The sequence below is a fragment of the Scophthalmus maximus genome, chromosome 4 (assembly GCF_022379125.1).
Source record: "Scophthalmus maximus strain ysfricsl-2021 chromosome 4, ASM2237912v1, whole genome shotgun sequence".
In the NCBI taxonomy this organism is placed as follows: domain Eukaryota; kingdom Metazoa; phylum Chordata; class Actinopteri; order Pleuronectiformes; family Scophthalmidae; genus Scophthalmus; species Scophthalmus maximus.
In genome coordinates this window covers 18,269,362-18,282,245 of record NC_061518.1, presented here as the reverse complement: position 1 = coordinate 18,282,245, position 12,884 = coordinate 18,269,362, and the positions used below count along the sequence as shown (strand labels likewise).

Here is a 12,884-nt window from a genome sequence, read left to right as displayed (position 1 = left end):
CACCTGGACATAAACGTGTTAAGTCAACCAAAAAAAACATTTTACATCATTCTATGGGCCCACGTACAAATCTCCTGCATATGCTTCTGCCTTTACAAAATTGTATTTCCACAAAGCACTTCAACATCACACTTCAGAAACTGTGGCGTGTGATCTATCTTACAGCAATCTTTCAACTAACAATGAAATCGTTGGGGTTTTTTTGCAACTTCGCGAATAGAATATGGGTTTCACAAATCTTAAACTATAAACTATGTTTTACAGAGTCGTTGGCCTCCCTGTGACAATCTAGTCCAGATTCGACGAGTCTAGTTGCAGTGGTTTTTGAGAGAGACCTGGTCCAATGTGGTCTTGAGGTTAAAAAAAAACTTTTACATTTTCACAAATAAAATAAAGGTTTCACAAATTTGAAACTATGTTTTAAAGAATCTGTGGCCTCTCTGTGACAAATCTAGTCCATATTTGACGAGTCTAGTAACAGTGGTTTTCTATCCGGACCTGGTGAGTTGTAAGTTAAGTTTCCCTTAACTTCCCCCTTTATCTCCGAATGGGAAGCCAACTTCAGCGTCGTCGGCTACAATCTATGTGCCGGGGCTTTTTCCGGGCGGGGGCGGAGTTAGACGATAAATGTGCGGTGGGCTGAAGGGAAGCAGTGAGTGCTTCGAGGTTCTCCTTCCGCAGTCCGCCCGTGCAGAGCAGTCTGATATCGCTGGGAGGGTGAGTCCTTTGTTGCCTTTACCTACAAAGAAAATACATATATATATACAATCTATCTGTACACGCGTCCTTGTGGGAACACAGAGCAGCGGCTCCACGGAGGTGTGGGTTTGTAACGGTGTCACGGGGGGAGGTAGTGCGTCGACGAGGCTCCGTGCCGCGGAGCCGCCGACTCTCCTCCTTTGTGTCCTCCATTACCCCGGCGACAGATCAACGCTCACCGCGGGGGAGAGGCGGCCCGCAGTCGGCCAGTCAACTGCAGGCTCACCGCTGAATTCACGGACGACTGAACGGTATTCAGACCTCACACTACGCGACTCTCTGTGGCTCTTTGTTGCGTCGGAGCTAACGTCGCTGCGCTCAGCCGTTAGCATCGGGGCTCGGGGCTAACGTCGCTGCGCTCAGCCGTTAGCATCGGGGCTCGGAGCTAACGTCGCTGCGCTCAGTCGTTAGCATCGGGGCTCGGAGCTAACGTCGCTGCGCTCAGCCGTTAGCATCGGGGCTCGGAGCTAACGTCGCTGCGCTCAGCCGTTAGCATCGGGGCTCGGAGCTAACGTCGCTGCGCTCAGCCGTTAGCATCGGGGCTCGGAGCTAACGTCGCTGCGCTCAGCCGTTAGCATCGGGGCTAACGTGGACCCAGGCGACGTCTCGTAATGCTGCGCTGGTGCTGGATGGACGCGCAACGCTCCACATGAACACTCCTCGTCAAGTTATTTATTTTTATGCGGACGCCTGGAACCGATACAACCGACTGATATTAGAAGCCAAAACGTCACGGAGAAAACACCGGCATGGGGTCTGATTAAAGAGTAACGTGTCTACGGAAGGAAGAGATGCTAATGCTAACTGATGGGATAATACAGAATGTCGACCCCCAAGGTTCATTAATAGACCCAATTTGTCTTTTTCCATCATTCTGAAATGAATGAATCAGTTTGAATTAAAACAAAAAGCCTTTGGAAATGTAAACTCTCCAAACGTTGACTGTTTGTCACAGTTGTCAAGGTTTATTGACCAGAACACAACGTGCCCAGTCGCTGTCCCTCACAGATCTACGTCACAGTCTGTCATTTTGTCAGTTCATTGAATTTCCTCTCTCTTTTTTCTCTCTATCATTAGAAAATGTCCTGTGGGCTGTGGAAAGAGACCCTGGCTCTGGCGGAGGACTACCTGTCCCTCTGCTGCAAGAGCCCGCGGCCAGCCCCCTCGCCTCCCAGCGAGTCAGCCGCCGCCATGAGACGCCTGGCCCGGGACATGGAGAAGCAGCACCAGGCTCGCTTCCACGCGCTCGCCCAGGCCTTCCTGCGGCAGTGCGGGCCGGACCCCTGCACCAGCCTCAGGGCGGTGATGGAGGAGCTGGCGGGAGACGGACACTTGAACTGGGGCAGGGTCATCTCCATTTTCACCTTCGCCGGGGTGGTGGTCAGGCAGCTGCTGGAGCAGGAGGGCCCGAAGCCGGGGCTGGACCCCGGGCAGGAGCTGGCACAGGGGCCCGGGAGCTGCAGGGGACTGGCAGAGACCATAGCCGATTACCTGGGAGAGGAGAAGAAGGACTGGCTGCTGGAGAACGATGGATGGGTATGTTTGTCTCAATAACAAGTCCAGTTTAAAGTGGAACTGAACATGGTAAATCGCTGTAGGACTCAAAAGTGAAATTGACCTTTTTAAACTACTGGCTGGCATTGGAAACCCCCTCGAGTGCGATGCGATCTTGTTTGCTTCCTGCTTTGGTTTTTATATTTAGATCTTTGTATTGACTTAAAATATGGCCAGGCCTTAGTTTAAATGCAACCTTTTTTCCCCTTTGTTTGCCAAAGAGAGAAGCCTTCAGAAGTGGCTGCTGTGATTATAGGAACTGCAGAGAAGCAACAGGCCGACTCTTCGGACTTTGTACTGCAACAAGAGACAGACCTCAACAGTGTTACTTCAGGGCCAGACAATTCTGCTGGGTTTTTTATGTTGGTAATGGTTAAGACAGACGCAGTGTTGTTGGGCAGTAACTGGACTGTGGGCTTGTTTAAGCACTGGACATCACACTGACAGAGACAGTTTTAAACCTGCTCAGTGCGGCTTATTTACTGGAATAAATTAATCCGATAGTTACGAGGGACACGGAGGCTGCACAACAGTGAACACTTCTACATTCAGAGTCTGCTTTTGTGAATGGGCTAGCCCTGGCCCCCTCCCAGACACACACACACACACACACACACACACAACCAACCCTCCCTCCTTTTCCCAGCTCGCAGCTGGTTTCAACAGACACGTAACCAGCTCAGCCAGATGGACTTTGTAGTAACAGGCAAAGCGTCAGTGTGTTGAGTTTGGCAGTGGCCATATTGAAAGTTATCATTGTGCGACTAGAGAAACAGGTGCTCTGTCTGTGTGGTTACCGTCTGAAAACACCATTCAGAGTCGTCGAACAGCACCTGTCTGTCAAGTTTTTATGAACCCCCCCTCCCCGCAGTTTCGGTGTATCTGCAAGAACTGGTCCTTTTTGGCAGTGTTCTTTGGAACTTTGTAGAACTGCTGTGCCATTTCTATCATTTATTTTTTTAGAGTTGCAGATGTCAGCAGCACCCAAGTACAAATATTTTTCAGGCAGCGGCTGTGACACGTTTTCCAAAATACATTGTATAATTGCCACAGGCTGTGCCAACTGGCAGCCTAGAGTTGCCTTTCTTCTCAAAAACCTCTCTGGAAATAAAAGAAATATTTTACTATTGCTAGTAAACAACATCATTTTTCTTCCCCCCTGTAGGATGGGTTCTGTAAGTTCTCCCGCAGTGCCAGAGAGATGAGCCAGGACTCGTCGATGAAGACGGCTCTGTTTGCTGCTGCTGGCGTGGGGCTTGCCGGACTCACCTTCCTGCTGGTGCGCTAGTCCAGACGCCCGCGTCCTCGAGAACGTTCTCATTTCTTTTGGCACAATTTTAGTAGACATTTGAATTTTAACGTCAATGCTGCAAAACAGGGCTTAATCTGTAGTAAAATCAGGGTTCTGATCTCAAATCATCAACTGAATGTTTACACATACACCCCCCCCCCCCCCACACACACGCACACACGCACACGCACACACGCACACACGCACACACACACACTGACATGCTAGTTCTGACATTTTCTCACTTGCTCCTTAAGATTGTAAAAATGATCTCGATGCCTTCATGAACTTTGGAGTAAGTGTCAGTTTGCATATTTTTGACAGGTTCATTTCCCGAGCACATATTTCTCCACAGAATCATCTGGCTCTCGAGGTTTGTAGTTTCAATTGTGCCGCTAAAAAAAATCTTTTCATTTCAATTTTCCCACAGATTTTGAGTTTTGACATTTGTCAGCTGCCTTTTTATTCACGTGTTTACCTGAGTTGTGTATGTGGTATAGAACCATATTAGTGTACAATGTATAAATTAATATATTATATTTATATGAAATGACACTGTAAGGCAGTGGCCCTTTTCTAACCGCTCCACAGCTGACTCGGTTGTTTCATTTTTTGAAGTCTGTCCTACTTTCGTGTGAACTGTCATTGGGTCACTAGAGCTGTTTGCCGTGGTGACGACCACACAATGGTGCTACGATATGTTGTGAAATGTTTCTCATATCAAACCAGGGACCAATCGAACTTTAAACAAACCATTAGATCAAACCGTTGCTATGGCGTTTTCTCCCCCAGATCTCTTGAACATTATATTTTTACATTGTTTTGTTCTATTTATTTGTCACAGTCTTTGTAATAAAAAAACAAATTACATCAATAATGGACTTTCCGTTGTTGTGATTGAGTGTTTCTATCTTTCCCCCCAAATGTCTACGCAGCAGGTCGGGAGTGTGGTGGCGAAAATGAATTGTGGGCAATTCTCTCTCTCCTTCCACATGCCGACATATTGTTATCAATATTGTTCTGCTGTCTGACCATCGCAGTGCTCCAGTTCACAAAACATAAGATAGAAGATAGTAAATTGAAAGTGCACATTTGAATAAAACAAAGATATGCTGGTAAATCATTCCAGCTCCCTCTGCTTTGTTATCTGTTTACACAACTTATTATCCGCACACTGTCTGCACACACACATACAAACGCACACACACACACACACCTTGTGGCACTATCTCTCATATGACAGACACATGAACATCTGCCAAGAGGCTCCACGTGACATCCAAGTCAGACATTTTCTTAAACAGGTTTTTAAATACACTTAAAAGTGGTTATTTGATATGCTCAGTGGATTAGCTTATACATGATTTCTTCATACACTGACATAGAGTGTGTGTGTGTGTGTGTGTGTGTGTGTGAGAGAGTGTGAGTGAGTGTGTGAGAAAGTGTGTGTGTGTGTGTGCGTTGGCCCAGTTTCAGCACAAACACACTGTTCACATTCTCCCAAGCAACATATGTCTTCACTAGACTGTCACAACACATGATTGTTTCTTATTGTTTGTGAAATAAAGACCCGCGACTGCTTCTGATGTGGGCATGTGTGTTTCCTGTTGATAGTGTCTTCACTGTACCAGTGGGACCCGGACAGGATCGCAAACACACAAGTCTCCTGCTACTCTCAGTATCTGCGTCTCTCATGGACGATAATGTGGTGGCTCCCGTGACCACTTTAAAACTCAATCCATAAGGGTTTAAAGACCCAACGTTTGGATCTATAATATATCTGCTTAACATTCTTTTAATTTTTCCCCCGTCCCTTTAAAGGTGTTTTTTTGTTCTTTCTGGTGATTTGATTGACAACAGAAATCAAAACCAACGATGAATTGAGCGCGTTAACAAGTATTCGCCGTGTATCCACAACCCGATTATGGATATTATTTTCTCTGTGCCACAGAGGCCCACTCCCTTTAATATGATGAGCAATATAATAAAGATCCCTGTAGTTTGTTTTGACTCAGTCCCATGTGCACTGCCACGACTCACTAGAGTAATGTTAAGAAAAACAACAACAACAAAAACTCAGGTGCCCAGCTGTTCAATTCTATTATTTATCCACTCCCCAGAATGAAACTCCACTTCCAATCATCTGTTTTTAAACATCCGTGTTTCCAGTGTGAACCCGTCACACGGTCGGTCTCGGCCTTTTCATGGGAGATGTTGAACAAAACAACGGGATGTCACCAGCCTTCTCCTTCCACATATTGATATGCAGGGCACGCAGCCGCTGCTGCCGATGATCAGGGATCAGGGCCTGTCAATTTCCAGATGGGTTTTTTAAAGGACCGGACATTCATCTCATGCAGCGACATCCTCATCAATCTGATGTGTTTCTTTCTGTCACACCTCCTGAAAGGGCACCGAGGGACAGGTTAAACTCTCTGACCCGATCAGAGCAACATCATGACATGACAAGCAGCTGGTCCAGATGTGGACGATATCCTCAGGCTCCTGCTCCGGGGTTTTATTTTTCCTCACATTAAAAATAACAGAGAGCCTTGTAGTCATGATCCCTGATGATATTCTAACCATGACGGGTTTTTAAGTAAGCTCACTCAAGCACTATACTATACAACATTTGATCCTACCTATTCTACTACACCATATTTCATAGCTGTATTTTCTTTTACTCCACTACTTTTTATTCAGAGGTTAGAATGGTTGTTTATCGCCATATGTCATCGCTTTGCTAGACTGGCGACCTGTCCATGGTGCCCCTCGCCTCTCACCCACTCAGTAGCTGGGACCGGCTGCAGCCCGCCCCGTGATGGATGGGTGGTGGCCGGCTACTTTGCAGTTTCAAGCGTTAAATTTTTTTTAATGAGCACATAAAACATTGATGAATTACTTTTGTGTACATTAAACATCCTGCACTCTAAAATAGTTTTAAAAAGAAAGGAACATTACATCCCATCATGATTTGAATACGTCTGTTGGAAACAGATGGGCTGCATGGTGGCGTAGTGGTCAGCACCTTCGCCTCACAGCAAGAAGGTTCTGGGTTCGAGTCCCGGTTCAAACCAACCAGGGCCTTTCTGTGTGGAGTTTGCATGTTCGCCCCGTGTATGCGCCGGTTCTCTCCGGGTTCTCCGGCTTCCTCCCACAGTCCAAAGAATGGGGTTAGGTTGATTGGAGACTCTAAATTGACCGTAGGGGGGAAGAGTGGTTGTTTGTCTCTGTATGTGGCCCTGTGATAGGCTGGCGACCTGTCCACGGTGAACCCCGCCTCTCGCCCAATGGCAGCTGAGATTGAATCCAGCGGATGTTGGAAACAGAGGGACATTTGCGCGGGAACTGTTCAGGAAGTGTTACCGGCGTTCCTGATCTCTGGTGAGGTGGATGATGGAATCAGTCTGTACAGAGAAAAACCGACCTACAGATCTACAGACCCGCCTGCATAGTCCTCTTCCGTCGCCACAATGCGCCACTGTTACATAAGTGTGAAAAAGAATATGAAACGAGCAGACCAGATGTTAATCCCTCATATTTTATTGCATTTCCGGAAAAAAAAACGGATTGGATTTATTTGGAAGTTGGTTGGAATTGGTTACAAATTGTTGGAACAGTGGAACAAGTCATTTAAGTTCAAATATGTTTCAAGTCAAATTACATAAATTACGTTAGTTTTTCTTATGTAACATTTGTTACAGAATTAGTATTCAACAACTGTTGAAATAGTAGAAGGGAAAGCAGAATATGGAAGGGATGAATATAAAAATAGCGCTTAAGACATCCATAGGTGAGAAATGCACAACATTTAAAGACTGAGAAATTACTGGAGTATATTTTGTCGGCAACCTCACCAAAAAATTTAAAGAAATGTTTTTTCTCGCCGAAGCTGAGAAAAGGCTGGCACACCATGATACATACGAAGCTGGAGCCAGAAGTTGGTCAGCTCAGCTGGCCTGACTCTGTCCACGCTACAGAACACATCTTGTTTGTTTAAATCGTACAAAAACCCCCAAAATGACAATTGGCAATTTTTTACAGGACGGTTATGTGTTTGACTTTTTGTTTGACCTGGAGCAGCTGTGAAGACCTGAGGAATTCACTGGTCCCGGTCAAGAAACGAGTCCAATGGTCATTTTAGTACGGACTAAACAAGTGACATATGAAATGTGAACTTGTGAACTTGAGAGGCGCTGAGCTTACTGGCTCTTTTAAGTTCCAATCACGACCGATCACAGTAGAGACAAGAAACCCTGGGATTTATTCAAAAAGGCCGAAAGCTGGATATGAAATATGTGGCTTGATTAAGAGTTATATTTTCTGCACGACAGACAGACGAGATGAGAGCAGTGCCTCAGGCTCCAGTCGGATGAAAAGCTTCTAGACTTGCATCGTGTACACACCACGTGTTTTTTTAGTGTGTACATTCATAAACAGAAGTACAGATCAGCGGCCGGCTCCTCAGAGTCGCTCTCGTCGCTCGTCTTCGTCTGTATTCACACTGAAGGAAGGACATGGGCTGACCTTCTTGGCTGACAGTGAGCGGTAACTGGTTTTGATGATGGTCGACGGTGTTTGAATTAGTTTTGGCCTTCAGTTACGGAGACGTAACGAGAGTGAGATTCGAATGAGTTCTGAACCACAGAAGAAAAAACCCCACGTAGTCTTGCAGTGTGAATACAGCTGTCATCTTATCCTCCATCCTCCGACTCTTCTACTTTTTCCCGCCTTTCTTGCCTTGGACCATCTTCCTCACCATTTCCGCTACCTGGTCACATGAAACATGTATATGTAAACAGAAATATAAATACAGCAGATCTGTAGAGGAAACGCCATTGGTCCAGACTGAAATTTCTCAAAAACTGTCAAATTGACAGACAAAATTCTGTGCACACATACGCTTCCCAAAAGCCTAATGATACCGGCTTTGTCGAAGTTAAATGAATAATTCTCATTCATAATTTCACCCTCTTTCCTCATGCGTGTCCCGTGAAGCGACCACACTGCCACAGAAACAGTGATGAAGCATTTCATTAATCGATAGATGATTGCACAATAAAAATAAGCAATGATACATTTGTTTGAAAAAATAAATTTTTAACGTATGAATAGATAGAGTCAATCACGAAGTCTGTCACTATTGGATGTTCTAATTGGCAATTAAAAGAGGAATTATTAAAAATGTCTGAAACATTTAATTGTTCTTAATAAAGAGGGGTTGACAAAAACAACACACAACATCGTTTTGAGGTCTGTGGGAGTGACACAGTTGTTAACTTGAGCTATGACCTGTCTCACGGAAAGAATTGGCACACGCGTTAGGGGGTTAGGCTTTAGATATAAAAATCTTACTGTTACATAAGAACACAAATGTCATGATGACACAACACCAAATCACCGTCTGTCAGTGGCTGTGGTGAATTGTCATTATCTTGCTTCTGCTGTTGAAGAGTCCGCCTAAAGAGTTGTTTTCATAAACGAATAACCGGTTATTCGATTTAAGATTCGATAAAGTTCGATTCTTTTGTAAATTCCATGCTGCGAGCACAGGGTCACTCAAATTGCCTCTCAGAGTGGAAGATGTTTATCCCACTAACCTCTCCAGGATCAGGAAATGTCCCCGTCTTCAGCTTGGAGTAGATCAGCTGCCCGTTCACTGACACCTCAAAGCTCGCTGGGGGGGGACGGGACGTGACAGGAAATTAAAAAGCATCCACGTCAATTTCAATATCAATATCAAGTGGAAACATGTTGTCTGCAACGGAATGGGCAACGTTTGTTCAACATTTGAAAAAGGCCTCATTTGATGTTTTCAGCCACATGCTATTTGAGTTTTTGATAAACACTGGATGGCGAAATTTCACAATTATGTACATTTTTTAAGACACACACAAAGAAAACTGTATATATTTGAAAAGAAAAGCTAGCTGCTTCTGAAAGGGTGGTGTGTGTGTGTGTGTGTGTGTGTGTGTGTGTGTGTGAGAGAGAGAGAGAGAGAGAGAGTAGAACAACTGAACAGCTCTCTCTTGTGGGGAATCTGCAGCCTGCGTCAGGAGAATGAGTGCAAGTTCTCCATTACAGTACTTAAGTATATTGGATGTAAGCTACTTTAAGACTTTTGCTCAAGAAATTTTCTTGTGGGTGACTTCTACTTGTAAGTTGTCTTTACTTTAACCCAAGTTTTAGCATGTAAGTACTTTATACACCACAGATTATGGAAGACCATTTCTGCCAAAACAGAAAAGAGAAATCAAACAAAACAAGTGACTCATGAGTCGAAATGCTGAAATAGACACTTTAGTCAAATGCTAGAGGCGCCGGTGTTACAGTAGGGATGCAGAACTCCCAGGGTAGAGAGAGACACACGGAGAAAGAAACCAAAACTCAAAAATACTCACAGTGAGTAGAGGTGTACGTTATGTTCCCAATAAAAGGTTTGCATTTGTTGGACTGTTGGCCAATGTGGAGGCTAATGCGAACTTATCGATGTGCTCTATTTGTGTTACAGAATTTGAATAGATAACTAGTTACACTGCTTGTCACTGCCAAAAGTAGTGGCATTACAGTAACACATAATGTTACAAGCAAACTTAGTGCTCTATAAATGAAATGAATTATTATTATTATTATTATTAAAGATGCAAAGTTTATGGTCGACTCTTTGTACTTTTTTTTTGTCAAACCATACAATGTATGTATTGCATGTATTCCATAGACCTACAGAAAACATCTAACTGCTTTTCTCATGATGACATTACATATGTATATATATATATATATATATGTTTATGCTGCTTTTGTCATTTCATTTTTTGTTCCAGACGACGGAACCAAAACAAAGAGCAGCTCACTGTTTCTCCCTTTGAATCCGGTCACCTCCACACCAGGAATCTGGCTGAGGGTACCAGCCAGGGTCTGGTACCGGGAGGCGTAACCTCATCCTGGACTGTGACAACAAAAAGAAGAAATAAAAACACATCACATGTGGATTTTGACATCTGGGCAGTATCCATGCAGAGATGATTAACACTTTATGTCAGTTCGTGAAGATTTTCTTTCTACCTGGTCCGTGATTGGAAAACTACAAATGTAGAGTCGTGTATTTTAGCTCGTCGTCAGGAAATAATTGGACACAAACGTCTGCAAGTTAAACCGTATTCGTTCCAGAACGACAGCACTAGGCCTACATTATATGTAGTTTAACCCCATTTGTCTCATCTCATAAACAAATGTCCCGACTAACATCAGCAGACTAATTGATGAAACGCAAAACTCACCAGTATTCAATATTGACTGAAGCCATTGTTTTGCTGTTGTTTTGAGTAAATCTGCTGCAGAGCTGTGAACCTTCAGTCCGGAGTCCAGCTGCACAACATGCACTGTCACGATGACTTCTCTATTTTTATAAACCACACCCTGTGGGCAGGAAACCAGCCTGTCAGGTTTTGGTATGAACCAGTTTGAACTCAGTGCCACATCAGCAGCATTGTTTCAGTTTACAAAAAGGTGCTCCTTGTATACCACATTTTTACAAGCGGTAGCAAATGAGGATTGATGTCTTGTTGAAATTTAAAAAAATGTATTTGTCTCCAAACAACAGAGAATACTGACAAATGCCCTTTAAAGTTTCTACAGCACCAAAGTGATAAATTCAGATGGTTGTGTCTGACCAACTCAAAAACACTTTCAGTTTACGATCATGTGAGCCAAAGAACAACTAAATCTTTCAACCATTGTTTTTTTCTTTCCCATTTTATTTGTTTAAAATGATATCCAGTACAAAATGTATACAGTAATACCCTTACATTTGTCAGTTCCCCTGAATAAAATATGTGAATCTGCTCAGCTCATGCCAGATAACAGTATCTATAAGATACACTAGATTGCTCATACAATAGTTGATGACAAAGATATTGCAGTAGTACCTTTGTAACAGTAAAAACTATCAGTAATATATTTTGCTGGACACACAATCGATACGATAAAATTACATACAATGTTCTGTAAAAGTTGCATTGCAATCTGCCCATATTTTACAAGATTTTCAAATTCATGTATATTTTCATTAGCTAAAGACAAAAATCTGTGGTACAAGTCCTTATACATTTATAAAAATGATCTGGTGGCAAACTGCATGGTTGCAGTGACAGTGTCAGCAGGCCGTCCGCTCTGAAGCTGCTGTAACAGATGTACAATGCGCTTAGATTTGTTCTTTCTTTCTCTTCTTTTCGTTTAAAACAAGGCAACTTCTCAAACTGTATAATAAATAACTCTTCTGCAATGAAATTGTACCTGGCGATGTATCCAGTTTTTTTTAATATTATATATATTTATATATTCCCATAATGTGAACACAAATCCCCCCCCCCCTATGTATGTGCTACAAAACAAAGATTTGGATGCTTGAATTGTGTGCGACACAGCATTTCGGTGGGAACTACAGAAACATGACACAGTCTGCATGCACTGGTTTTCATGGAAACCCAGGTGTGATTCTTCCAGGCGATTAGATGCACCTTCCTCCTCCTCAGAACGCCGCAGCCACGTGATCCTTTTACATTCTCTCCCTCGCTTGAATCCAATCACAGCATCAGCCTCATCGATTGGCGGGTCTCCTTGATGCCGCTGCCGGGATTGGGAGGGTCTTCTTGTGGGAACGTCACCTTTTCTGGCGTGTAGTCGTTTCGTTTAAGATCTGACGAACAAAGAGTTCATAAAAATAAAAAAAAGCCAAAGTAACATTACAGATATTTTATATATAATATATTTAGTAATAATAATAATTCTTTAATATAAAGCCATACACTTAGCCACAAATAAGGCTACAAGCACAAATGGTTTTCTAGATTTGAGAACAGACAGTTGAGCAGTAATTTAATGCAGCAATGATGTAACTACGTTGCGGCAGCTGTAAAACAGCTCTCACCAGGAAGTTTGAGTTTCCGACAGCAGGAGTTGCAGTGGTGTTTGGCGCGGAAGTTTCTGATGGCGTCATCCCCCAGGTTGGCCGGTCCGAATATCATATCGTATGATCTGCACAGTGGAATATGCGAGTCAGTTAGTGCAGAAATACACACAGAAAACAAAAGGGGGATGGGTAGCTGGTGAAGTTGATATTGTTCTCAATACAGAATCACAAGAAGCCTAATAAATAGATAAAAAGGTGAGTGAACTTTGTGAGAAACGTCTTTTATATTGAACCTTTTAAAACACAGTCACAAACACCACAAAACATAAGCGTAAAATTGCTACAGAAGAGAAAAATTTAAAAACAGGT

At 43.4% G+C, this 12,884-nt stretch overlaps 2 protein-coding genes and 1 long non-coding RNA gene across 8 annotated transcripts in view; 1 reads left to right on the top strand and 2 right to left on the bottom strand.

Annotated features, from left to right (window-relative positions):
* The first annotated feature begins 572 nt into the window (after positions 1 to 572).
* On the top strand, positions 573 to 4,481 carry bcl2l10 (BCL2 like 10). Of its 3 annotated transcripts, none has more exons than XM_035627888.2 (3): positions 573 to 717; positions 1,837 to 2,295; positions 3,479 to 4,481. In XM_035627888.2, exons 1-3 carry the CDS (start codon positions 628 to 630, stop codon positions 3,599 to 3,601), a joined length of 672 nt encoding a protein of 223 aa, XP_035483781.2. In that variant the 5' UTR covers positions 573 to 627; the 3' UTR covers positions 3,602 to 4,481. The 3 variants fall into 3 exon arrangements, with proteins under 3 accessions (XP_035483781.2, XP_035483783.2, XP_035483782.2); XM_035627890.2 differs by lacking the exon at positions 573 to 717 and adding an exon at positions 856 to 1,010; XM_035627889.2 differs by lacking the exon at positions 573 to 717 and adding an exon at positions 1,315 to 1,596.
* Positions 4,482 to 7,129: 2,648 nt separating this feature from the next.
* On the bottom strand, positions 7,130 to 11,046 carry LOC118302067. Its single transcript, XR_004790454.2, has 4 exons — positions 10,885 to 11,046; positions 10,459 to 10,553; positions 9,205 to 9,281; positions 7,130 to 8,375 (listed from the first exon to the last, which is right to left on the bottom strand). It is a non-coding gene; the product is annotated as an uncharacterized LOC118302067 (long non-coding RNA).
* A 294-nt stretch (positions 11,047 to 11,340) lies between these two features.
* The window catches only part of trpm7 (transient receptor potential cation channel, subfamily M, member 7), a 34,213-nt gene continuing 32,669 nt past the window's right edge, over positions 11,341 to 12,884 (bottom strand). For all 4 annotated transcript variants that reach the window (XM_047331501.1, XM_035627882.2, XM_047331500.1 and 1 more), the window contains exons 39-40: positions 12,534 to 12,640; positions 11,341 to 12,302 (exon numbers count right to left, since the gene is read on the bottom strand). In XM_047331501.1, the coding sequence (XP_047187457.1) occupies positions 12,190 to 12,302; positions 12,534 to 12,640 (220 nt within the window). In that variant the 3' untranslated portion in view covers positions 11,341 to 12,189. The remainder of the gene's footprint in view (positions 12,303 to 12,533; positions 12,641 to 12,884) is intronic.